The sequence below is a fragment of the Aricia agestis genome, chromosome 20, assembly GCF_905147365.1.
Source record: "Aricia agestis chromosome 20, ilAriAges1.1, whole genome shotgun sequence".
Classification (NCBI taxonomy): Eukaryota; Metazoa; Arthropoda; class Insecta; order Lepidoptera; family Lycaenidae; genus Aricia; species Aricia agestis.
Genome location: NC_056425.1, coordinates 11,301,111 through 11,328,336, shown reverse-complemented (window position 1 = coordinate 11,328,336; position 27,226 = coordinate 11,301,111). Strand labels below are relative to the sequence as shown.

General features: G+C 37.3%; 1 protein-coding gene across 7 annotated transcripts; it reads right to left on the bottom strand.

The window, feature by feature from the left end:
- On the bottom strand, positions 1-26,454 carry LOC121737276 (resistance to inhibitors of cholinesterase protein 3). 7 transcript variants are annotated; one of them, XM_042128899.1, is made up of 13 exons: positions 26,003-26,434; positions 24,867-25,169; positions 14,308-14,474; positions 8,950-9,087; positions 8,659-8,764; positions 8,343-8,363; positions 7,944-8,035; positions 4,889-5,464; positions 4,199-4,276; positions 2,465-2,587; positions 1,499-1,571; positions 964-1,022; positions 1-243 (listed from the first exon to the last, which is right to left on the bottom strand). In XM_042128899.1, the coding sequence occupies exons 1-13, from the start codon at positions 26,157-26,159 to the stop codon at positions 112-114; spliced, it is 2,025 nt and encodes a 674-aa protein (XP_041984833.1). In that variant the 5' UTR covers positions 26,160-26,434; the 3' UTR covers positions 1-111. The 7 variants fall into 7 exon arrangements, with proteins under 7 accessions (XP_041984833.1, XP_041984838.1, XP_041984834.1 ...); XM_042128904.1 differs by having other exon boundaries at positions 14,350-14,474; positions 26,003-26,433; XM_042128900.1 differs by lacking the exon at positions 7,944-8,035 and adding an exon at positions 6,365-6,444 and having other exon boundaries at positions 26,003-26,338.
- Between the last annotated feature and the right edge of the window lie 772 nt (positions 26,455-27,226).

Below are 27,226 nucleotides of genomic sequence, written 5' to 3'. Positions count from 1 at the left end.
TTCTCATTCGATTGTTTGAGTCTCAAAATGGTTTTGTAGTAGGCCTACAGGCCCTAAGATTTTTTGTCTATTTATCGGCCAGAGAGGTTCTGGATAGGCAAAATGGTTACATTATTCTTCTTCTTCTTCTTCAACTTCCTCCTCTATCTCTTCAACTTCCACTTCTTCCTCAATCTCTTCCACTTCAATTTCCTCTATTTCTTCCACTTCTTCAATTTCCTCATCGGAGAGGTCATCTTCTTTCTGTAAATAATATGAAAAAAATCAAAAGTTAAAAACTATAATGTTAAATACCGACTATAACCGTACATTTTTCCGAGATAAAAGTATCCTTTATATCCCGGGACTCAAAGTATCTCCATACCAAATTTCAGCAAAATCAGTTCAGCAGTTTCGGCGTGAAGTGACAGACAGATGCACTTTCTCATTTATAATATTAGTATGGATATATTGACATCTCATTCAATAAAAGATCAGTGGTTTAGGTGCTATGGCATATGATGAAATAAACATATGGGACGTAGACTGCCTAAATTATTATCCCGTCTTGTTACGAATTGGGTAATAATAATATGATGCTGCGTTTCCATGCTTGCCAAGGCTTGACAACAAGCACAAGGGTGTATAGGGAGTATCTGGCTTGGCTTGTGTGAGCTTGCGGACGCTTGTATCCGATCCGGCGTAGTGTCGGTTTTTGGACATAGATCAAAGGGATCTTGCGGCAAGCGCTTGCGACGCGTTCACACGTCGGCGCGCGCTTAGTGGCCGCTGTGAACGGTTAAACTAAACACACAAGTTCGGTATCGGTCATGCTTGGTTGTACATAATACACTGACGCGTTCAAAAGCGTGTAAACGACTTCCAAATGCCAAGCGAGATTTGTGGACGCTTGTGCCTCGTGGATGCTTGCCAAGCCTTGGCAAGCATGGAAACGCAGCATAAAAGTATCATAATAATTCGTACCTCAAGAGCTTGTTGTTGAGTGAAGGCGCTTGCAGTTGTAAAATCGTCTACCGTTGATTCTGAAATATGAAGTAACAAAATAACAAAATAAACTCGTACAGAAATTTCTTTATCGCGCCTTAGCCGTACATTTTGTCGTAATACAAATTATCCTGTCCTTTCTCAGGACTCAGTAATAAAATAAAAAATACAAATTTGAATCAAATACCTTCAGAACGTCATTACTACTGGTGCCTACCACCGGTTCGTGAACTAACCCGGCGAGAAAAACCGGCGTAAGAAACTCGCGCGGGGGTGTATCTCGATACCCATTCAAATCTGGGCTTGTACCACGAAACCGTTTTGAGACTCAAACAATCGAACGAGAATGCCGCATCCTACTCTAATAAACGTGTAATGACGCTGTAAGAGCAGGACGCGGCATTCTCGTCCGATTGTTTGAATCTCAAAACGGTTTCATAGTAGGCCTACTGTTTTCACCCATTCAAAACTTTGTCAGTGACAAAGGATTTTTGAAAAGAGTAAAGTATCTTACCCGGATCTCTCTCTGGAGTCTCCCGTGGCGCGTCTTGGATGAGCGACAAAGTCATTTTACCGCTAACCACCAACTGTAATCAAATAAAAACAAAAATTACATAATAATTACATAAAAAAATAAAAATTCATTTGTATCTATTCTACAGAAAAGATAGTATTTATTCAATATACTCATAATATACCGAGCACAGAGTACTATAATACTGGTAGATAGATAGATAGATAATTCTTTATGGCTCACAAATTGGTACTATAACTAGTTCGACTAACTTAACATGTTTACAGTAAAATGTGGACAAGGGCGGCCTTATCGCTTTAAGCGATCTCTTCCAGGCAACCCTGCGGCTATGAAGATATTACATAATTATAAGCAGGGTAAGTACCGAGTATCTTATTTTTTATTATTATTTTGTATGGTCAAACAATAGAGATACAGTCCGACAAGGCTTTAGATGAACTTGGGCTCCCAGCGCCGCGCTGCTCTTAAAGGAGAACTGTCAAAAATGACGTTTCTGTATGATGGGCGATGGCAGCGTTAGTTCCTTTTTTCGCCACGTTCATTTAAACTATAAAGCCTTGTCGAGCTGTAGTTTAAATAGATAAGGGTAATAATGGAAACAGGGTTATTCTGAATAATTTTACGCTATACCAGATAATATTGGCCTGGCACGGTTCGCGGTGGCACAACAACACGGCGTATCGTTTAGTAGGTGATTTAAATACTCGTAATGGTTAAAATACCGAGATTAGCTTTGCCTTATGAAAAGTATAACATGAACCTAAGACCCAATTTCACCAACGACTGTTAAAGAGAAGAGATGGCATTTTAACAAGCTGTTAACACTAACAGACGTTTGTGACATTGGGCCTAAGTTAAATAAATTTTAAGCCACCTTTCGACATCCATACATGCAATTAAAAAACAAAACTTTCCTAGCACAGTTGAGTAAATGAGTCCACCTACCGGCGCGTTGTTAGCCGGCTTGGGGCTCTCGGCCCTGTCCTCTGCGAAGTCGGACACCAGCACTCGCGACTGATGAGGGATCTCCGTCGGCAGGAAAATGGACTTCACCTCGTCTGCCTCATGCTGGAAGTTGGAGTATGGTGGGTTTAGAGTCATGTAATGGTGTAAGATCCTTAGTTTAGACTACTAATAATTTCACCAAGCCAATAATTTTTACTACTACAAACTATTAGAAAATATTATGTTAAGAAAGCGTTGGCTGAAAAAGTCTTGCAAAGACTATTCTTATTTATTACTTCTACTGTACCTAATAATGTATTATGTTTCATTCTATTACCACATCGATGAATATCTAGATAGATTTTTTGATTGTTTAAACACTGATTTTATTAAATTAATTTAACTCTTGTTTTACCATTGATATTATAATTTTAGAATCTATCAGTGGTAAAAAAATTTTTTACTCTGATAAATGCAATAAATAATAGCCTTGATTAGAGTAAATGGAGTTGGCCGTTAGTGAAATAAAAATAGTCATTTGTAACAAAGTACATTATGTTGTTTTTGTTTTTGCTATTTTATATTGTCTATAATGCAAATAAACAATTTATAAATTACTAAATAAAAATACATTCTAAGTTTATATTAAACTCTAAAGTAGTGTAAAAACCAAAGTTTAAAAGAAAAATCTTTAGACCTGCTGCAGCTTACCTGTTTATGATTTTTATATATTTGGTTTGGTTCAAAACTACCACATAGAAAATTATTAACGTTATAAAATAACTTGGTAAATATCATGACAGGATAAAAATAGGAAGAAACAAAAAAGGAGTGTAAAATCATGCAAAGGAATTGTTAGTATACAACAAAAGTTAGTACTAAATAATACTACTAGGATAAATAAGTCGATTTTATTTGATAAATAGATAAATAAAAATAAACACGTAAAAATATAAAATAGACAATGTTCCAATTTCAACTCATTCAAACAAACAGGAAAGGGGCAAAACTAGAAGACAGAAGTTGGTTTATAGAGATTATTATTGAGAAAATCTTAGAATTTAGAAGAGCACACAACCTAAACTCCGAAATGCATTTAATATTATTATGACTAACCATGAATAGTCATAATAAAGATTTCATCATCATCATCATATCAGCCTATAGTCGTCCACTGCTGGACATAAGCCTCTCTCAATGAACGCCAAGATGACCGATCTCCTGCTACTCGCAGATTTACTTAATAAAATTATTTTTATTTTGTTGCATAACTTAGCCAAGCATGACAATATGACTGCAAAAACTTTTTATTTTTGTTTTTAAACTAACCCACTCTTGTCTATTACTTGTCTTAACAAAAAATATGCTAAAAAGTATCCCCGTTTTTTGCGAATATTGATACTTTTTGTCACAACTGGGGTTGTATATTAAATTCGATACTAAACATGTCCTGTTTGGATTGGTACGCATTAAACACCCAGTATAGTAAATAAATTACTCCCTAATTCCTAAAAAGTATCCCCGTTTTTTGCGAATATTGATACTTTTTGTCACAACTGGGGTTGTATATTAAATTCGATACTAAACATGTCCTGTTTGGATTGGTACGCATTAAACACCCAGTATAGTAAATAAATAACTCCCTAATCCCAAATAATTCAATGCATTTCCCATCCCAATATCACCCTACTCATATAGAGTCTGTACAATGTGCACGGTGCAGTGCGGGCTCACCGGTCTATGCGGCGCGGGCGTGGTGGGCGGGGCGATGGGCCAAACGCCCCCATCCGCGGTCATCTCCATACCTACCACCTGTTGAAACCATAAAGTATACCCATATACCCAGCGGAATAGAGGAACAAAGGGCTGAGCAAGGGAGATGTCACTATCAGTAACACAGCGAGGTAGAAAGAGACGCGTGATACGAGGTGGCAGAACTCTTTTTTTTCATCTGTTTGACAGCAAACGTGCCGACGTTTGGCAATTTGAGCTCTCAGAGAGATGTATGCAGGCACATCACTAACACGCGCACATAAACATATTTGTACGTGACACAGATGTAAATCAATTTTGGTTTTGTTTAACAGTTCGGGATTGTTCCTCTATTCCGGTAGGTATATTATCTTTATGGTTGAAACACACTCATGGGACATGGACATAGGCTCCCTTTTTAGAGGAATTCCCGGACAACGCCAGTTGACAGTTGAGAGGAAAAAATTAACATTTTATTGGAACCTAGCTATGTAGAGCTTGAAAGGGAAACTGTATGGTGAATTCATTTATTGACTGTTTAAAATCTTCTTGAATTGGAATTATTTCCTGGTTACCTAAAGTACAATCCTAGTTTTAAAAAAAATAAGCCTATCAACAAAAATTGCAAACATAATACGCTACGGTGCTAAAAAGTAACATAAAAATATTTACCTTAACTCTGGAACTTTCATTTTCGGCTTCAATTATTTCTTCTGGCGTAGGAGATTCCTCTTTTAGCGCTTCTTCTAGCAGCTCTGGTGTGGATTCCTTCGGTTTTGCCTCGCTCTCAGATAGCTTCTTTTCTTCAGCGATTAAATCTTCTGATTCTTTTCCTAAGATTGGCTTATCGTCTATTTCCCTGTTTTCCGAACTTAAATCTATGTCATTTTCTTTTTCGTCTTCTGTTACTTTTGTATCGGCAACATCCAAAATTGCTTCAGATTTCTGTTCAAGTTCTACATGTTCGTTTAGTTTTTCTTTGGATTCAATAACATCACCTTTGTCTAAGTTTTCAGCAATTTCTAAATCTCTTTTTACTTTGTTATGGTCAGGATATTCGATATCTTTTTCTGTATAATCATTAGTAACTACATCAGACTCTTTCGGTTCTGGCGAAGGTTCTTTTGGCTTTTGGGGTTCTGGAGTCTTCTCTTTCGACTCCTGATGTTCGCTAGTGATTATATGGACTGGGCCAGAGTTTAACACGATACTACCATTAGTATATGGACGAGTGTTATCCAGCGCATCCTGAAAATAGAAACCTCTATTATTGTGTATGTCTAACATTACAGCTAAATTGTTAGGCTAAAAACTCATGTCACTATCATACGACTAAGCATCACACGATATTAATACATCTAAAACACTATAAACAAAACCAGTGCACGCTAAATCCAAAAAAATATTTAATACTGTTTACAATAAAACTACCAAAATACACGGCAAACAAAATATCTAAATACTTTCTATGAAAATCACTAAAATGAGTTAAATTTCTATACGTTATATAGACACCTAGCATACTAGTTCCTAATTTGTATATGTACAGTAGTAACATCGAATATTTACAGAATCTTATTTACAATATGAGTACACGTTAATAGTTTACAACAAATCGTTTGTAAGATGAAGCGCTGACAGTTTGTTTTATGGAATTCTCCTGTGAAGTTAGTGTTTTTTCAATAATGGAAGCATATATTAAATTCGTTATTGGAAGGGCCGACGAGGTAGCGGGCAACAGATAGATTGGTGAGGTTCGAGCATGAATTGATGACCTACATGAGAATGACATCGAAGACAAACTAGTTGAAGTAAAAAATACTAGTGGTGATAAAGATAATAGCAAAACAAGGAATCTTCGTAAATTTACAAAAGAGAGCAAGGATTATAAAATGAATGAAAGACACAATGCAAAAGAAATAAATGCAGAAGCCAACACAGAACGAGTAAAAACAACAGAATCTGAATTTGATGAGTTCAATTTTATTTTATGTGACGAAGACTGACAAATTCGAACTGTAGATAAGTGAGAGAATATAATAAAAGAAATGACGTGTGTGGTAGAATGGAAAAAAGTCGTCAAAATAAAAATCTTCTGGATTGACTGTTGTTTCTACGCAAATAAAGACACAAAACTCATGCAAGGACCTGTCGTTGCTGGTTTTGCGCGTAGCTCGTCTCCATCTGTTGCTGAACTTCCGCTACCAGCCCAGATATTGCCGAGACAACTGTCGGCCGACAATGCTCATGTTAATTTTGTTAAATTTAGTTATTTTTGCCACGGAAAGGCATATACATGGCAGAACATAATAATAGACTCAGCACGTTTTCTATGCTATAGGCCTTACTCTGAGATTTTCGCTGCAAATATAACTAAAACGACTGGTAGCTTACGTATAAAAATTCGGGTTTGATGAAGTGAATTTTCAATATTAAGAATCCGACCCTTACATCCTGTTAAACGATTTAAAAAAATATCCCGATTTAAATTTAAGTCTTAAATAAAATAAATAAAAGTCTATTATATTAATTATTATTAATCTTAATTTCCAGGCCAACATCAGTATTCTTGATTTGGTTGAGTTTCCTAGTTTCTAAAATTGTCCTTTTCATATTTCATATTTATAATTCTTTCTGCGATTTTTATTATTTTATGTATCTATGTTTTAAAGGACTCTACTTTCCAAATAAGAAAGCTTCCGCAAAGAGGTTAGAATTTCGATGTAATTTATAGATTTACATGAACAAAATTATAGGTAACTGTGGATTTATCAATAAATATTGGACGGTGGCCAAAGCTCTGGCATTTGTCTAACTAGATTTAGCAGTAAACTATTTTCTGCATTTTGTGATTCCTATTACGTCTAATTTAAATGGATTTTGCCGTCTATAAAAACTCAACTTTATCGCAGACCTAATCACTAAATACGAAAAAACTATACTGTAGTGAATGTGAGTTCGTGTAAATGAAACTGAAATATCGACTACATTAAATACAATAACTTATACACCCAAACATTAACACTATACTAGTTCAACATGGAAAATCCAAACCATAGTTCCAATAGGGTAAAAAATTCCAGCGCTAACTCTAAACGCTAAACGCACAACGGGTGCAATCCAAAAATGCGAAATCCGTGAGCAGAGCTCGAAGATGGAAAAAAAATTGCAGACACGTGATAATTCGGAGCCTTTTTTATTTTATCTAATATGTTGTTCCTATTTAGAAGTTATCCTCTGCCCACGGAATAAACTATCGACACCATGCCGCAAGCGCATAAAATACTCGAGAAAACATACAAGCATCGAAACAATCTTATATTGTCGTTTCAGAAGTGGGATCATAGTACGATTCGATAATGATATCAGGGAGATCTACAATTGTTTATAAAGTAAAATTGTGTAGAGTGCGTTGTTTGTAATGTTTTAATAAGAAACTTCGTTAACTGTTTTAAGTTTTACCTAAAACATATTTTATTATAGTTTAGCCCTCTATTTTATTATTATTTATTGGATTCATTTTATCGATTTTATTTTTATCATCGTGTATTTAATGATTATTTTTGTAATGCCTTTGTGTTTTTTAAAATTTTCTATCCTAGTCGATTGTATAGTAAGTGCTTCATCGCATTTTGTCAATTCTTCCACGTTATACGACCATCTAGAATCTAGAACTTTCCATTTCAGGGACCATTGTATATTATCATTATCGAATCGTATGCAATACCGCGTCTCGCTGGGCTAGCTGGCTAACGATCCTCTGCATCGCTCGTTCGGTCTCAGCGAGCCGCGCTTTCAGAGCCGCCAACTCTGCGTCCTCTATATCACAAATGATTTTAAACGTTTTCTTTCAGTGCGTTCGGTCAATGAGAGTGGTCAGCACCTTCTATGCGATATTTTACTTCGTTATTATGAAATATATTAATGATTCTTAACGCGAACGGTTCAGGTACGCTAGCAAGCCTATTTGAAAGGACTAATTTCTAGAGATACTATTTGTAGTATGCACATGATAATACCCCCTAAGTACTTCCATTCATATTTTTCAGCTCGCGAAATTTTAGGATTTCTTTGAAATTTAAATGTATCTATGATATTATATCTAGAATGAGAATATCATACTTACTCGTATCTGTCTCTTTATGTCCTGAACGCATTAAAAAAAAGTACAAAATTATCTGACTGCTAAATATAATATTGACAGTTTTTTGAGATGGCTTTACATCTCGCAAGAGAATAACATTAGCACGGGTGAAGCCTAAAGTGTCTAATAGAATCCAGCACATAACATTATATATTCATACTTCAAAATAACCTTATCCACTAGCACCACGTTATCCATTGGCTCTAGACATTAGTATCTAAATATTCTGGGCATCTAATCTCAATTTCTTTTAAAATCTCCGTTCCATTTATTTCCTCATATTCTGATAATATCTTACCAAGTTTGTCTGGCGTGTTTCTAGAATCGTCGCGGAAGACGCGTCTTCTGAAATGCGGATCAGGAGGCACGGGCTCGTACGGTGAACCGGTGCGCTTGAACAGAATCTAAGATCGAGACAAAAAAGATACAGGTTTTGGTGACAGCTTTTTCAAAGTTTTTCGATACAATGACAAATGAATTGCTTTATCAAAGTTTTTCCATACAATGACAAACAAGAAACAGTTACGACTATTTTTAAATGTGATAACGTGCTACAAAAAGCTGGCTATTAATAGCCAGGTATTAATACCTTGCTTAAAGTGTAAACGAAGAATACTATGATGCATATCGTGTAGATTGGCATGACGAAACCCATGGAAGACTTCGGCGCTGGTACTGGACCTCCAGGTGAGCCCAGCGGTGGCCTCATCCCCGGGATCGGCGGAGGCTGTGGATATAGGAATATCACGTGATTACATGACTTAGAGAGAGAAATTATTAATTGGGAGTGCCACAAGGCTCAACACATAGACCAAAACTATTTTCTGTTTTCATTTAAAGCCATTTAGGGTTGTGCGTTGTTTTCTTTTAATGTGCCATCAAGAAATTTATTCATAGCCAGTTGACGGACCTATGTCATTTGTTAGGATTTTGTCAATCCAATGTAAGTCGGTATCTGCCGGCTGTGTTTGACATAACTATTAACTCGACCAAACTACGTATAACGTAGGTCTGCCATCTGCCTATAAATCAACTTCTCTGATAGTACAAAAATAGAAGACATATTGATAATTTTGCTTATTTACGCATTGGCTTCTTCAAGCAATGCTTGCTATATCTGTTTGACTATTTGCCTCTACTTGCTATAATATTTTAAATATTACCTCTATTCGATCAATATAATATTATATTGAATAGAGGTTTACTAAAAGGAGTTAACATTGTAAGCAAACAATTGGCAATAAATTACCAAACTGCTCCCACATGTAACAGCAGTGAGCAGTAAGTAGTAACACGCACTTCGCGATGCGCACGCGCAGTGATGCAACAGACTAAACTTGGCCGCGCAAATCACTTGTTTACCCAATATCTCAACATGACATTAACATAATAGGTATGCTTAAGTAAATGTCTGGAAAAATCATGTGTCTCCTATTATTTACTTGTAAAGTACTGATGTTTAACAAGACATCCAAAAATCATATGGAAACCAAAACAGATATAGGAGCATACTTTGCTCAATAACAACACACTAAGGTTAATTTTCATTAAGAAATTATGTAATTAATGATAATATTATATTGTACTGTATAGTACATAATTTTATAAACTTCATAAAGAAACACTACAGTTAAGTATAAGATGACGACAGTAAAATGTGTGTACTCACTTTTGGATCCATTAGGCTTTAGAACAATGCTATGCAATTCTAATTTTGATATTTTTCATTGATCTCTTGGATCTATAGATCACAACCGTAATGGCGGCTGATGAACGATATGACGGGGATCGAACTGGATAAAATTTATGATACCCTGTTTTTATCGTTTCCTGTTTTTGTTAGTTATAACTTCGTATGCGTTCCCAGTAAAGCAATTTCCTAATTCATTTCGCACAGTCACAAATATTAATTCATTGACTTTGGAATATCTATGATGTTCAAAAGATAATCCATGCTAATATTATCCAACTAATATTACAAAAAGTGTGTCGGTCTGTCCGTATGTTCCCCCTCTTCACGCGCGGCCCCAACCACTGAACCGATTTTGCTGAAATTTGGCGTGGAGATATTTTGAACCCCGGGAAAGGACACAGAATATTTTTTATCCCAGAAAGATGTACGGTTCCCGCGCCATAAACAAGTTGCGGGAGTCATATAGTATAATGCAGTCAGCCAGTCAATAACAATCAAGACGCCGTTGATAAACATCAGCCATGAACATGATTCTATTGTAAGGAACAAAAAACTAGCGTAGGCTATTTTAAATTTTATTTGCAAAACAAACAGACGATGCACACTTGGCATTGGCGACACCGGCCCACATGCCCGACCTAGACATACTGCACCGAAATAATCTGCCATTTCACTCCATTGAAGCGTTTATACGAACTCTTCTATCATTTCCACAGCTTTTGAGAAAGACTACCTAAGCCAAGGGTGGCCAACATTTTGACACTTGGGCCAAAATTCGGAAGTAGAATTTTACCCCGGGCCGCACTACCAAATTTTAAGTATGTAGTGCGCGCCAGATAAGTCTGCGCACAGTCAAAATCAGATACTAATAATTTTTCCTATTAGACTTAGAGCTTAGAACAAAAAATGTACTGTAATAAGCAAATAAAACACCCCAATCACGCGCTCAGTACGTTATTTTAAAGTCAGCCCCACTTTATGTAGATAAAGCATGTGTTGATTTTAAAAGTAAAAGAAAAGAAGTGTTTAGTTTGCTTTTTATAGTAGGTATGATTAAAGTTAATTTTAGTATTAACTTTTTTTACTTTAAAAACATGTGCTTGGCTCCGCGGGCCACAGCCCACAAGGTAACAGACGGCGAGCCGCATGTGGCCCGCGGGCCGTGTGTTGGCCACCCTTGACCTAAGCCTCTTTACTTCATTGAAGCGTTTTGGACTTTCCATCACAGAACTACACATCTTTAGGGAAGGGCTCCATATAACCATCCTTATGACCATCAACGAATGCACTGTCGCTGTGAACAACTAAGTCATTAATGATAGTTCTTCGGGGTTACGCTTGCGAATTTTTTATTTAATCTCCAAGTACAAAAATTGTTGTTTATGTTAGTAATTCGAACATAATACGAATCATTTGAAGATATAATGACTTCAAATAGTAAATTATCCCATTAAATGTGCCAGTTTATGAAAGCACGTCTTTCAGATTACAGATTTTTAAATAAATTAACATCGCATAAACGTTGCCCTCTATGAACTGTTTTACACATCGTCGCATTCAATCTCAATTACTACTAGCAAATTATCTGTAAATTATTATACACTGCGTGTAGAATTCTCCCAAAATACAGGCCCAGTTGAAAGTTTGCCAGTCACATGCTCAGAAACCATCTTCGGCGGTTTAGCTGTCTAACGAACTATAGCTTCATTAATCATTATAGACTGCTACGGTTTATTTTCTGTTTGGCTAGTGATTTTTGGAACGATATTCCTTATCGCGCGTTCGGCGTAAAGAAGGCTAGACAGAATGATATTTGACCTCGACACTTTTTATTAGTACCTGCATGGTGGCAGAGGGCGTTGATAGTATTCCTGTGTGTCAACTAGATGGCGTTTTTTTAACGATTTTTTTGAGTGTATAATATGTATACAGGTGTTTTGAACATAAGAAATAGCATCGTTCCATACGGGCATTCCTTGACACCTCTCAAGTTTTTTTTTAAATAATTACTTTATTGTTATGTATTATACGAGTAACCTACGTGTGGAGCTTTGCTTGGCTTTGCTCGTAATGATAATGACTCAGACATAAGCTGCTTTCAAGGGAAGTAGCCTAGAGCCCAACTAGATTGTTCCTTCTCACCCAAAACTTCTAACATACATACTAATTTCATAAAAATACTTTCAGTCGGTGCCGGAAAACCAATTATTTAATATATTTCCTACCAATATAAAATGACAATTTATCTCACAATTAAACGATTCATAAATCTTATAATCATAAGGACATTCAACTCTTTGTTTTTACAATACAATTTTGGCATATTCAAATAAAGCCTATCCTTATCTTTTCTTCTATTTACGTAAGATGCCTAATTGATATAACTTGTATAGTTAAGGGTAGTGTCACGGCGTCAATGTCATCTATATAAATATCTAAATGGCGCACACGTTTTACATTTTACAATGACACGATCGTCGAGGTCCAAAAATAATGAGAATGACATCATGCGCGTAACATTCGATGTAGGCGCGCAAGTCAGGAGCGTATAGCGAATTTTATAGAGTTACAAGGCTTTTAAGGTGCGAAATACCGCCGAGACCGCCGCCATATTGTGATATATTATGTCACTTGATAGACAACTGACACACTCAGGCTCTCTTTTCATTGTCATCCGAGTATTATTTTGTGAATCAAATTAAGACCACACTCATTATTCTAAGGCCGGTATAAATAGTCCGTACTCAAGATGCATCTCGGTCTCAAGACACGGTTCAGGCTCTGTGATTGGTTGGCTGTCAAAATTTGGACCAAACATAGAGCCGAACCGCGTCTTGAGACCGAGATGCAAAAAATAAAAATAAAAATGACAGCTGTTTCCAAACTTCGTCATCAACGCGCCGAAACATCCTTTCGGGCGTTGATGACGAAGTATGGGCCTCTATATAAACCTAATTTTCGACAGCTCATCAAGGTCAGAAAAATATAGGTAAAGGTTCGCTTCTCAGAATCTTTTGTGATTCATTTATTGGCAAGTGACACTCAATTTGATTGATTCACTCGCAAATACTTGACTACATTTGCGTAACACTTTAAAATACAGTCTCATTCTTACTAGTCCCGAATTTTCTTTTTTTAACTGTGTAAGAACTTTGAAACGGTTAGATGTTAGATTACACACGAACTCCGTTAATTAAGCGGTATTAATAAAAGTTAATCGATTTATTTTAGTTAATACAGAGTTAGGATGCATTTCTGGGGAAAATATAATATTTCTGGGTTTCTCAGTTCAGAGTTTCCTAAACAACACAGTTCCAATCTTATTTGGAATACGGTGATGACTTGATGAGCATAAATTGTTGGAAGTTGGAACATTGCCAATAAAAATCTTCGCTCTTTGTAATGAGCTAAGTGCTCTATCAAAGTATTTTTGTGGGGTGACATAAAACAAAGGATCTGCAAGTTCAGCTACTTTCTCTTGTGACTTGCGCCAAGCACACGCCAACGCAATGCACACCACGTATTTACAGTTAGACCTTCAGAGTACAGAGAAGCCGTTTCTAGTAAAGGCGACACGTTTAAAAAAATAAAGAAATATTTTGTACACTTGAAAACTTGAAACCCCGGATTCTATTGAAGCGTGCACATGTAAGCGCGCGATAAACGCGCGTTAAATGCGCTTCAATAGAATCCTGGGTTCTCAAAACGCGGGTTAGCAAAGCGCGCGCTTCTAAACGCCCAATGTGTACCTGCTCTTAAGAGCAAAAGACAAAAGACGTAGTTTCTCTTCAACCGTTGTTGTCAAGATTTTGAATAGATTTTTCGACGATTTTAACCCATTCGTAATCAATTATTGTAAATTAGTTCTACATTTAATTGTTATCATACTTACGGTTAAATATCAGCCAGCAAAGCCCGGGTAGAGGTTACACGAGAAATTCTTAAAGGTATTATTATTTTTTACATAAAGTCACGCTGATAGGCAATTTTACCAAAACAGCCAGCAAGATGCATGATGAGTTTGCCACGTGTTTTGAATTTGCGAAATTCATTTAACGTAAATGCCCAATCATACTCTACATTGGCACCAACTACAGTAGAAGTTTGTTTTAATGTAGTGTCAATTATTGAATAAAACAATTTGATTTCTGGCCATAACAAAAAATAATGATCTTCTTTACGACTGAATTATCCATAATAATACCTTCAAGAAACCGCTGAAGCTCTGGCAACACCTTAACATACCCCACTGACCTTAATATCGAGTTCATAGTAGACGTTTAGTGGTGACCGTACCCTGAGGTGTGGTGGCAGCGCCACCGGTTTCGATGGTGGTGGTGCTCCAGGTGGTATAGCTCGACCCCGCTCGCGCATCGCCGGGTGCGGACCCATGCGGATTGGTGGTCGTTCTTGCTTCACGGCTGGAACGGTTTAGGACTTGTTAGATTTCTGGCAGTTGCTGGTAAGGAACCTGCACTGTTAGAGGTCTTGAAAGTTATACAGGTTTTTATGGACCCATGCGGATAGGTGGTCGTTCTTGTTTCACAGCTGAAAAGGTTAGGAGTTGTTACATTTCTGGCAGTTGTTGGAAAAGATCCCCAAGTGTTAAAGGTCTTGAAAGTTATACGGGTTGTTAGGGACCCATGAGGATCGTTGGTCGTTCTTGCTTCACGGCTGAAAGGGTAAAGATTTGTTAGATTTCTAGTAGTTGTTGGCAAGGATTCTTAATTGTGAGAGGTCTAGAAAGTTATGCGGGTTGTTAGGGACCCATGCGGGTGGGCTTTAGTTCTTGCTTCACGGCTGAAAGGGTTGAACTTGTTACATTTCCGGCAGTTGTTGGAAAGGATCTTTAAGGGTTAGATGTGTTAAGAGTTATGAATAAGACTTTGAAACAGGAATTGGAAGGTCGACGGTACCGGACACATAAAGGTTTAAAATTAAAATTATTTGATCAATATCTGAAATTATTAAGATGGGAGTACAAATTGTAAATTGTGATCACATGTTCCTTTGAAAGACTTGTTTCAGGGCTGTTATATCGTTATATTACTTATAAGTTATAAGATTAAGGGCCCGTTTCACCACTTCCTGATAAGTGCCGAATATGCTATTCACCACTTGACAGATAAGTATGGTATGGAGAATCTGTCAAAAAATTTGTGAATAGCCTATTCGGCACTATATCAGAAAGTGGAGTGGACTTTTAAAGGATATTACCAAAGTTATGTAACCTTAAAGTAATCTTCAACGAGAATTATGCAAATCTTGCAAGCAATATTGTTAGTACTTGAAACATCCACACAAAATTCTGTAATTTGCATAAGTATTAGGTAGTTAATCATGCAGTTATTTTAACGTTAATTTGAATTACAATTCACCATATTTTACAATTATTCAATATTGAATTACTATCATAGTTTTATTACAACACAGCATGAAGTTTTAGCTTCAAGCAGAAGTTGTATAATGTACTACAAATTACAATGTTCAAATGTAGAACATTGTAATTTTTAGTACATCCAAAATCTGAAAATGTTTATGGTCCAAAGTATTTTGCTATGTTCTATTTGAAAATGCGGAAATACAACAAGACAATCCATAGAGCAACTTTTCCCATTCCTCTGATGTAACGTTACGTGCACATGTGATGTGCCTAAGCAACTTTTACTTTTATCCCATTTTTAGCTCCACGTTTCCCATTATTTTCAGCAGTCCAATTTAGTTTTCGGTCGTTGCCCTGTCTTTGTGTTGTGTGATCCCTGCGTTTCACGTGTGGTTAACACTGTTCTCCATTCTTGTGCTCGAGTGATACTTTGTACCTACGTCGTTGTTCTAAATTCAAAATTGACTTCTTAAATTTTTGCCCATTATAAAACGCCGGAGATAAAATTATTATTATCTCACCATCAATTCGCGGTGAAATATCGATTCATTGATTGGCAGGCACCGTGGGTAGAAACATCCTACAGAAGCCGAAGGTTCACTATTGTTGTCTGATTAATATTGTAATTCTAAAGTCTTGATCACAAAGAGAATCGTGTAGAACGAAATTTCCTACAGACGATCCTTTTATAGATACTAGATGGCAGTGGCGTAACCAGTGGCAGGGCCCATGGCAAACTTATGGGGCTCTATTAGATAAATCGTCACGTTAATAATAAAACAAGCACAATAAAAATATTTCTGAGCTCGCGACCTCTTGGGCCGGGGCTCTCTTTGGTCGGGGGCCAGTGAAATTTTGCCAGTCAATATACGCCACTGCTAGATGGTATTTTTACGGGTACCGGAGTGGTTTGAAAGGGGTGAGTCTCAAAATCGAAATATTATCTAACAGCACGCTTAGCAAGGCGGAAGGCCACCGTAGAGGTTTCTTTCTACAGTAGTGTAACGTGACATATGGACAAAGTAAAGTTAGTTTATCCCTACAGTGTTTCTATTCTTTCGCATTTATACTGTGGCCCTGCTAAAGCCGTTAATAAAACGTGAGAAGCCTTACTTCAAATGGTTGTAGGAGAGTCTCAATCTATAGTATTGCTCTTGTTTAATTTTAGCTCTACCTCTGATAATAAGATAGTAAATGCTAAAGTATTCTAAAGTCAAGTTTGCTAATGTATCTTACAATTATTCCTCTGCATGATATAACTCAACTTCCGCCATCGCCTGTCGCCAGCATGTGGCGTCAAATAAGGACATCAGTATAATGTAAATAGTTTACAGACATGATCTCATTGATAAGAGGTTGCGATTTCATAAAATGTATTAAATTATGAAATCGCTCTTCACCGTGACTCGCCAATTCAGTGCTAATACAGAACATGTAGCTTTTAGGCACAAGTCACAACCTACTAGTTAGGGTGGGTTGCACCAGAGGCGTTGTTATAGTTAAGGTTATCGTTAAATATGGCGTCCATTATTGACTTTAACAGTTTACTAGAGATTTGACAGTTAATTTGACATTTTGTTATAAGTAGTTAAAGTTAAAGTAAGTTGGTGCAACCCACCCTTAGTACAGACTACAGCATCGCACGGGAACACTTTTTAGGCATAAAAGTTAGTATATTAGGTATTAAACTAACGCCTTGTCAAAGTTGATTAAAATCTGTACAGTAGTTTTTTGCATCTACATGGCCTTTATTATTGTGAGATAGTTTAGGATAGTGTAATTCTTTTAATGTAACCTCTCAAACTAAAATTCTTCAAGCTATGATCCAGTTTTCGATAGAACCAAGTGCTAAAATTCTATATTGAGAGGCATTTGTAGTTTCGAAAACCGAAATAATTTCTTTCGAAGCTTATAAAAATTACTATTTCGCCGATGGCGTTTACCGCTCTCGCTTCTAACTTACACCAGTATAACCTACCGACCTAGTTCGTCAATTACATTACCTAAATTGTATAAACTTGTATGAGAACCCAAGGTTCCGAACGCTCTTAGAAAAACAAACCGTTTTTAATACCAGATGGTCGCAGACGCAAGTTGAACAGGATTTTTTACATATCGGGAAATATAGTTTTAGCCATGGATTCTACACACTAGCGTTAAAATAAAACGATTGCGTAAAGTAATTTTATTTTTTTTTATGAAATAAGGGGGCAAACGAGCAAACGGATCACCTGATGGAAAGCAACTTCCGTCGCCCATGGACACTCGCAGCATCAGAAGAGCTGCAGGTGCATTGCCGGCCTTTTAAGAGGGAATAGGGTAATAGGGGAGGGTAGGGAAGGGAATTGGGCTTCCGGTAAACTCACTCACTCGGCGAAACACAGCGCAAGCGCTGTTTCACGCCGGTTTTATAATACTAACAGCCGCTCTCAGATACGCGTAGACAGAAGATTTTGACAGTATTAAGAGGATTCCACACCGCCCTTTTTTCCATACAAACGCTGTCCCCTGTTTCCTCCCTGGATAATGCTAGTAGAGTTATAATTTTTTTCCTGAATATCTACGGCCACTAATACAATGTCCCTATGTTTTCTTTTTTTTCATAATTTAATTATTAAATAAGATATGAACGTTCAAAAACCCAAAAAAATGGCCAGATTTTCCGCTGTGTTCAAACGTCCAGAAAACAGATTTGGCTACATTATACAAAAAAAGCAAAACATAGGAACATAGCTCAAGCCTTTTTTTAATCTTTAATGAAAAAAGTACTTAAATCGGTTAAGTTTTGGAGAAGGAATCAGGGGACAACGAATCGTTGATTTTCTGGATTTTCTGCAGTTGTCTCTATCGCGTTCTGCGGTATAGGCTTGAGGCAATGGAGACAGCTATAGATATTACACGTACTTTTTTTTCATTTCTCTAGCCCCTGGTGTATCCTCTTAAGCTCCATACATTCTCGTCAAACTCTTCATTGAAGTGAAGTTTAATTATCATTAAATAAAAAAAGTCTCTGAGTGCCGCTGTTAAGGGTTCTTAAAATATTTTAAGGGTAAATTCAAAATCGACATCTTAATTATCAATCATGGCCCAACTTTAAATATAGACGTTTTCTCTAAGCGTAAGTACGTCACTACTCACTATATAAAATTAAAGAAAATAGCTTCGTTGTATGTCCCTGTATGCTGAATTCTGATCTAAAAACTACGCTTTTGATGCGGCTTTTATAATTTAGAGTGATTTAAGTGGAAAATTTTCATGAATAATACCTCTACATACATAATATTGTAAAAAAACATAAATTTTTAAGGGTATAGTATCTAATATCTACATATCTATGCTAAGGGTGGGTTGCACCAGAAGCGTAGTTATAGTTAAGGCGTCAGATATGGCGTCCATTATGGACTTTTACTAGGGATTTGACAGTTGATTTGACATTTTGTTATTGTTAAAGTTAAAGTTATAATTCAAGTAAGTTGGTGCAACCCACCCTAATGTTATAATTCTGAAGAGTTTGTTTGTTTGAATGCGCTAATCTCAGGAAATACTGGTCCGATTTGAAAAATTATTTCAGTATTAGATAGCCCATTTGTCGAGAAAGGCTTTAGGCTATATTTTATCACGCGAAGAAATAGAGGAAAATGTGGAAAAAACGGGGTAAATTATATTTTGAAAGGGCTTATCTCACGAACTACTGAAGCAATTTTTATTTTATTTGGCACAGATAAGAAGTAGACCACGTAAAGGATCATAGGCTATTTTTTGTGTGGACTAATTTGTCTGTGAAATGTCTAATTTACGCCGTACGCGGGCGAAGCCGCGCGGAACGTCTAGTACTTACATAATTTAGTATCAGCATTGCGCTCGTGCTATGAGTTATGACAGGGCTAGTTTTAATGTTTCCATTAATCTATACTTAATATTATAAATGCGAAAGTATCTCTGTCTGTCTGTCTGTCTTTCTTTCACGCCAAAACTACCGAACCGATTGTATTGAAATTTTGTATATAGATAGTCTAAAGCCTGAGAAAGGACATAGGCTACTTTTTTACTGGAAAAAAGCATTGTAAGGGGGTGAAAAAGAGTAAATTTGTTCAAATTAAGTTAGTTCCAAAAATTCATAAAAGATCGCGCCGTACGTCTCCTACATCGCGCTAACGCGTCAAAAGTCTTTCTATAAGAGGTTTCGATTGTTATTTCTTTTTTACGTTATTTATTTTTTACGTTATTTAATAAATCAGTACTTTATCTATGCAGTGATGAGTGACGTACCCTTAGTATCAATGATAAATAGTTTATAGGTAAAGTTGTGTAATTGGGGGCTAAATAAGCTTAAAAATTTGGCATAAAATATAAAGTTTAATTTAAAAAATTGAAATATTATGTGCACACTGCACAGCTGTTTTGATTTAAGGGGTAAGTACCAGAGTTTTTTTTATAAAAGCTTTTGACACCAATTTTGTTGACATCGCGCGCTATAAACTGAAGTCCACGCGGACGAAGTCGCGGGCAACAGCTAGGCAGTACATAAAATAATTTTATCAAAATAGAAAACCAACACTGTTCCTTTGTTTCAGACCACATATCTTTACGGTTTTGAGAATGTACAATATTTTTCTATGTCACCGTTTAAAAATGTCATTGTCAGTGTATCTAGGACGCTTTCTAGACTTTTCCAATCACAATGGCAGCTAAGTGGACATTTCACTTAGGATATTTAGGTATGATTAGAGAGACGAGTGTGAAAATTTTGTACATGGAAACTTCAAACTTTCAGCGTGTGGTACAAATCACAGAAGTTAACGAAAAACCTTTTTAAAATTTGTTAAACTTAAACATTTTATGCTAAGTACTCACATGCGGTTTTGCTCGATAGTTATACTCCAAATCGAGTAATAATTCCTGTGTGGAGTGTGGACCGCAAAACTGACAGCTCGAAGGCTCGCATCGAGCCGGCTTAATGGAATTAAATATATCGATTTAGAATAAAACTATCGAGCAATGCTGAATGTGTGGACGAAATCCCGAGCCGCGGTTTTGCTCGACGTTATTGCTCGGTCGAGCAAAACCGTATGTGAGTACTTAGCATTAGGCAGATTTTCTCACTCTGTCCGCAGTGTCGGCTGTCGGCGCTGACACCCAAATTAATTTATGAAATGTAAGCCCATACCTCTACGCGTAATCATAAAACGGATCCTAAAATGCGAAAGTGTGTCTGTCTGTTACCTCTCCACGCCCAAACCGCTGAACCGATTTTGCTGTAATTTGTTATGGAGATACTTTGAGTACCGGGAAAGGATATAGGATACTTTTTATCGCGGAAAAATGAACGGTTCCCGCGCGATTAAGTTTCTGAATACATATCTGGCCATCAGCGCCGACGACGGTGCGCGTGCGGTCCAAGTGAGACTAAAATCACTAGACCAAATTTTTTTTAATTATGACGGTGTAAACTTCACACTGTAATGAGTAATTTTGTCAAGCCTTCTCTTTAAAAAGATTTTGGTTTTATTAAGAACTACTCGATCTCAACTTAACGAATCTTTAAGGAGTGAGCACACTGAGACGGGCCGTGCTGGGGCTCAACGTGCCGGGGCGCATCGCAAAAATCCGCCTCCATACAATTTGTATGGAAGCGGATGCGCGTATTGCACACTGTGCCCGACAAGATCCGCTGCGCCCCGGCAACAGTGTGCTATAGCAAGCGGCGCGGCGCGCGGATGTGATGCGACGCGGCCGGCAAGCCTCGGCTCAAAATCCGTCAATGCGTTGCGCGCCGACCCGCCCCGGCACAGTGAGCGTTAAAATCTGTCAATGCGATGCGACCCGACCCGGCAATAGTGTGCATTTAGCGCTGCGCTACGCCCCGACCCGACCCGGCAATAGTGTTGTGTAGACAAAGTGAGCGCGAACCTTTAAGCGACATGAATGACCCAGAATGTGAAATTAGCGTCCTCGCGTCTTCTTCGAGGTACGAATACAGATGTGGTTAGACTTACTCAATATACTCGCTATGTTTCGGCACGAACAGGCTGCAGCATACACAGAATAAAACCTCGTAGAATAGGTATAGAATAGACCACAGGGAAAATGTACGGTTCTCGGGAAATTCTTCATAAGGCGGGCGGAGCCGCGAAGGAAAGGGTTGGGAATTATGCCCATTGCATCAACAGCAGATGGAACAGTACACCGGATTCATAATATGAAGTTTGCTACTTTACTGTAAGTCTGTCGAACACTCGGTCTCAGTCTAGATCAGTGGTTCCCAAACTTATTTTGTCTACTGCCCACTTTGAGAACATATGTTTTAGCACCCCCCATTGTTTCAATTTAAAATGCATCTAATGCAATGGCTTAAATCACCCCCCAAGCCTGTACACATCGCCCCCCCTTTTTTTCTGGGTCCCACACCGCCCCCCTTTAGACCCTCAGCGCCCAAAAGGGGGCGTTATCGCTCACTTTGGGAAAGGCTGGTCTAGAAGGCCGTGGCAGTTAGAACCGCGTTCCTGTTAGCATACAGATTGATCACAGTTCTCCTGATTAAAGTGATATTTAGGGCCTGTTTCACCGCTTCCTGATAAAGTGCCTAATTGGCTATTCACAACTTTTTTGACAGATTCTCCATACTTGATCTGTCAAGTTAATTGGTGGATAGCCTTATTAGGAAGTGGTGAAACAGGCCCTAAAAGTGCCGGACTTATATTTATATGATAGTAGACCACTTTATTTCCGCCACCCCATGTGTGAAATCTGTCGCCTCCCTAGGACGCTGCCGCCCCTAGGCCGCGGCCTATACGGCCTATTTTAATAAATCCAGAGCTGGATATTTTTGCCAACTTAGGCATCTATCTCATAGAAATTTTGACATTAAAAATAACTCGCCATACTCAGATGATCCATCACGTCTACTGGTCAAAAAAATTTACTTGCTCGGTGACTCTTAAAAGGCAAACTTATTACACAAAGCACTTTGTTCTTGTACCAGAATACGCGTCCGGTGTTGTGAAAGCGTTTACATTACCATCACAAACTACGGTTGACAAACATGCGGTTTCACATACGAAATTCGTACGTACAGTACTTTTTGTGAAAGTCTTCATTGACCCATAGAAGAAAACCTTTGAATATAAGAGGCCCTTTTCTACGCATCTGACGGAAATGGCAGCAAAATTTTAATGATTAGCTTGGAATAGAATCAGCCCTGGATTTATAAATAGGCCGTAGAGGCCGCGGCCTAGAGGCGGCAGCGTCTATAAAGGGCCGGCCGGTATTTCTGCTGCCCTATGTATTTCGTACATAGGGCAGCAGAAATAAATTGGCCTACACTCATAAAAAATATAAATCCAGCACTGAATAGGACTGTCCCTATCTGGTATGTTTGGTTCCATTCAATTAATGGCCTGTTTCACCAATCACCGGTTACCACTTCCTGATAAGTGCCGGATAGGGATCCACAACTTATCTGGCAGATACTTCATGCTCCATCTGTCAGATAAATTGTGGATAGCCTATCCGGCACTTATCAGGAATTGGTAAAACAGCCCGGATACACAACTTATCTGGCAGATACTTCATGCTCCATCTGTCAGATAAATTGTGGATAGCCTATCCGGATATTCATTACGGTTGAAGGCAGAAAGTGTAAAAGCGCGCTGGGCCCATAACCTGTGTTCTGTAAATAAGCAAATATTTTGAAAACTCTGCCTACAAACTTAAGTGATCCCACCTCTTTATATTACTGGAATTTTCCATCACCGAGGAAATTATATATAATATCCTATTGAATACATAAAATTAGCAAACTGGGAAGTACCTATAATGAAACTAATTTGGTGTTTACTCAATTGTTACCATTACAAAAACACGTTTTTGAGGTGTCAAAAGAACCTGAAACCCCATAGAAAACGACCAAACTCAAGACAAAGCCGACGGTAAAAGATGCTCTTTGTGCTCAAGGTTGTTATGTCGATAAAAAGCGAAAATCGTTTTCGTAATGTTTACTTAGTTACGTACAGTGTTTACTTGTAAATATGCAAGGTGCCCAGGGTTATCGGGTTTTCAAATAATAATCTTTTGTAGTCTGCGCATTATATACTACATTTTGTTTGCTTGCATCGGATAGGCTTAATAGTCTTAATTGATAGTAATTAACAGATAGTCCGATTTTGATAAAAGACACAGATTAAAGATTTGATCTAGAATGTAGGCTTCTTTTACTGTGGAAAAAATTAGGCTCCCGTTGGTATTTTGCGCATACGGTTGAATATCGCGAATGGAGATAATTAGAAACTAATCGCCTTATGCAAAGGGAGCCGTCCGCGTTGCTACTGTTGACGAGTAGAGTCTCTCCACTAGCCAACAGTGGCAATGTGACGACTCTCTTCTAGATAGAATTGGGTAGGTCCTGTTAAGAGCCTGCTGTCAGAAATATCAAAGCACGCTAGCCCCGCCTACACACCCCGCTATCGTCCAATCGTGATAATAATATAATGATTCCATTAGTCGTGCCACCGAGCATTGTGCTTTCCTTTGCAACTAATAGTGAACGATATCCCGTAACAACGGTTCCCGCAAGTAAAGGTCGTAAGTCCCAAAAATGTTTTTGATGATTACTTAAAAATTAAATACAATACTAATATTTCCTTTAGCCATTATTTTATAAAGGTTGTGATTGTAGTAGTGCAATGATAGTAACTCAATAAGTGTAACAGAAATTTGTTGAAAAGCCCAGAAAGATTCATATTTCATATACTTTTGCAGGTTTCATTACAATTTTTGCTTCTTTAGAATGCAAAGAACTTTTTATGACATTTTAAAACAAAGTCTAACCATAACATTATCCTAATACATGTTGTAAGTACAAGTTGCAAGTACTTATATTTGAATTATTTGTATTTTAATTAAATGTATCCGTTGATAAAACCATATCAAATAACAGAGTTTTCGGAATTAATTAAAACTAAATAAAATGATAAGCTATGTAGAAATATTTTATGTGTAATAACTAATAATTCAGTTGTAATGTAAAAGATTACAATTATAATTAATTCCGAGAATAATAATTATAACTTTGTAACTTGTATTTATGTTTGTGTTTTCCTTCTATTTAAATAAAGATGTTCCAGACAGGAAGAATAATAAAATGTGATGTTGAGAATGTAACAAAAATACATGAAATATTTGTACTGCATTCCCCACATAATTCTAGAGATAAATTATTGTTATAATATTTTTACATAATTTAAATACAGTTGCTCGTGTAATGGACAATATGTAAGTAAGGTTTTCATAATATTTTTCATGACAGTAAATAAAAATTAAGTGAACCCAAAAATCAAGATTAGTACAATAAACAAAAATTTTATTATATCTTTTAGTAGAACTTTGTTAGTAAAATCCCCATGCTTCCAAAACTATTAAAAAAATTACTAACTGTCCGGGAGACTCCACGAGTTTGATGCAAAATGTGTACTCAAACTGTATATCGGCACACCAAAATTATTTCTAAGACAAGAACTGTTGCTATTCTTCATAGTTTCAACGAGCATCTTCATTGTCTTCCCGACATTCTCCTTCTGTTTTACCAGTGCGGCTATATCAACTCCGCACGTATCATTGACTGCCTTACGGCACTCTATCGCAGCTTGCGGAGTCATTTTGCCTATTGCTGAACTGCATAGCTCGTTAACAAGCTCAAGAACTGCTACCTCAGGTTCAAAAATCACTTCGCAGCATCCTAGTAACAAATTTTGTTTGGCATGTTCAGAAAATATAAGCATGTGATTATTTAGAATAAAACTAAACATAGAATCAAATGATGTTACGATAGTCTGCAAACTTTGACTTTAGTATTTATTTCCATAACATGCTTATAATCTCGTAATTATGATAAACAGATGGTATAAAAATAAATAATAATATGGTTCGATTAATAATAAAATTATAAGATTAGCAAATCAAACTGATTTGTATAATAAACTAAAGGTAAGAATTAGTAATAATTATTTATAGCAATAAAATTCTTATAATATTTAACATCAGAGAGTTATTTTTTTGTTCTTATTTAATTTCTGTGGAAATTCAAAAAAATAAAAATTTACTTCAACGTCAGATTCACACATTACAAAATTAAGTAATAACTGTTTTGTTATCTTTGGGAACTTTATAGGTATATTTAAATGTATGATTAAAACAGATTCAGAGTAAGTATAGGTAAGTACCTGATATGAATTATTCACACTACTAATGTAATTTACTCTTACATAAGTATGAGCACATTCCGATCCGATCTTTTGTAAACATAATGCTCAGAATCAACAACTGGACCAGGCAATATTTGCTAAGCAATATCGCGCTCTTGACTATCGCAAACATTACTAAAACCCGGTATTTTATGCAATACTAAGAACCGATATCCTTTAGCACGTCAGTGCTTCAATAGTGAGGAAATGCAGCGACTATTTTTCATTGAATAGCTGCAAACCTTGCGCGCGAAGTATTTTTAGACTGAGAATCGAAAAATAGTCCAGCGATATTGACATTGAGCTAAAATTAAATATACCTATTTACCTGCCTCCCGGTCAAACTGGTTCGGTTTCAGCTGCTCCCGAGAGTGGCCCACGATCAGTGGAGACAAAATCCTGGGCCATAGGACTGCAAAACACCCCACAACAATCACTAAAACGAACATCGTCTTTCGCGGCCCTAACACCTCGTCGTTCGCCATGCTGTCGTTTATTCGTATCGTTATTCACTCACAAACCCAGTCACACTCTACGGGAACATCATCGTGTGTGATAAAAATAAAGATTTTTGTTTCGGTCGCAACGAGACGAGAGACGGGAGAAATACGAAAGTGCGCAATGACAGCTGTCAAAATTCTCCACCCTCTCCTTGCGGGAGCGATCGCCGATACGTCTTGCCCTTGTCTTCGGTACGGGAGCGTCCAGATGAAAATCTTCTTTTGTAGAACGCCGGCGGATTGAGCTGGCTTGATGTGACACAGCCGTATATCATAGGCAATCAGCTATGCCGACATCTTGCCTTCCCAGCCACCGGCTTATTTAATAATGAAATCATCGGTTCGGTCACTGGTAGTTCAAATATTGACGGTGAGTATTAGCGGGCGGAGTGCGGACGGCGACCGACGGCGCTCGCGGGCAGACCTCGGAACAATATGCCTGGGCGCGGAGGCGGCGCCGGCTATTAACCCTTCCCCACCGCGGCGTGGTCCACACGCGCTCTGATGAATACCAATTAGACATACACTGTAGGTATTTGTCATTAGATGGAGCATAAAAAATAAGGTACTCCTTTACCTTCGATGAACTTTTCCACTAGGCCATCTTGAATTATTTAAAATGTCTTTGTTACCATGGTATATTTTGTACCTATTTGTCGAAACTCGTGTAAAGCTTTATCGCATATTATTATGATTTACGCCTGCCCCCGATATTTTTATGGCACTACTATGTTTAATTTGATAAGGGGTTCACACGCTAAAGGGAAACTGGTACTTTAATAATCTCATTCTTATAAAGTAAGTTCGTTTAATATTTTAATTTATAGGTACCAAGTTAAAAAGGTATAAAGTGATGATTACCAAATTAAGAAATAAATTAACTCGCGTTATGCGCCACCAACCACTACCGACATAACGGGCACAGGGTTTAGCAAAGGAAGTCTATAAAGATTTGGAGCATTTTCTAAAACCCATAAACCAAAAGAAATGAGGAAACTTCGAAAAAACTCGTAGCACCATTCAGGCATTCACCACTCACCAGTCAGCGACCA

Bases quoted from the DNA above. Each gene is read 5' to 3' on its own strand.
- LOC121737276 (XM_042128899.1), bottom strand. From the start codon at position 26,159: ATGGCGAACGACGAGGTGTTAGGGCCGCGAAAGACGATGTTCGTTTTA. The intron at 8,765-8,949 runs GTATTAATACCT...TCTCGATCTTAG, and splicing joins TCGTTTACACTTTAAGCAAG to ATTCTGTTCAAGCGCACCGG. The intron at 8,036-8,342 runs GTAAGTATGATA...TTTGTGATATAG, and splicing joins ACATAAAGAGACAGATACGA to AGGACGCAGAGTTGGCGGCT.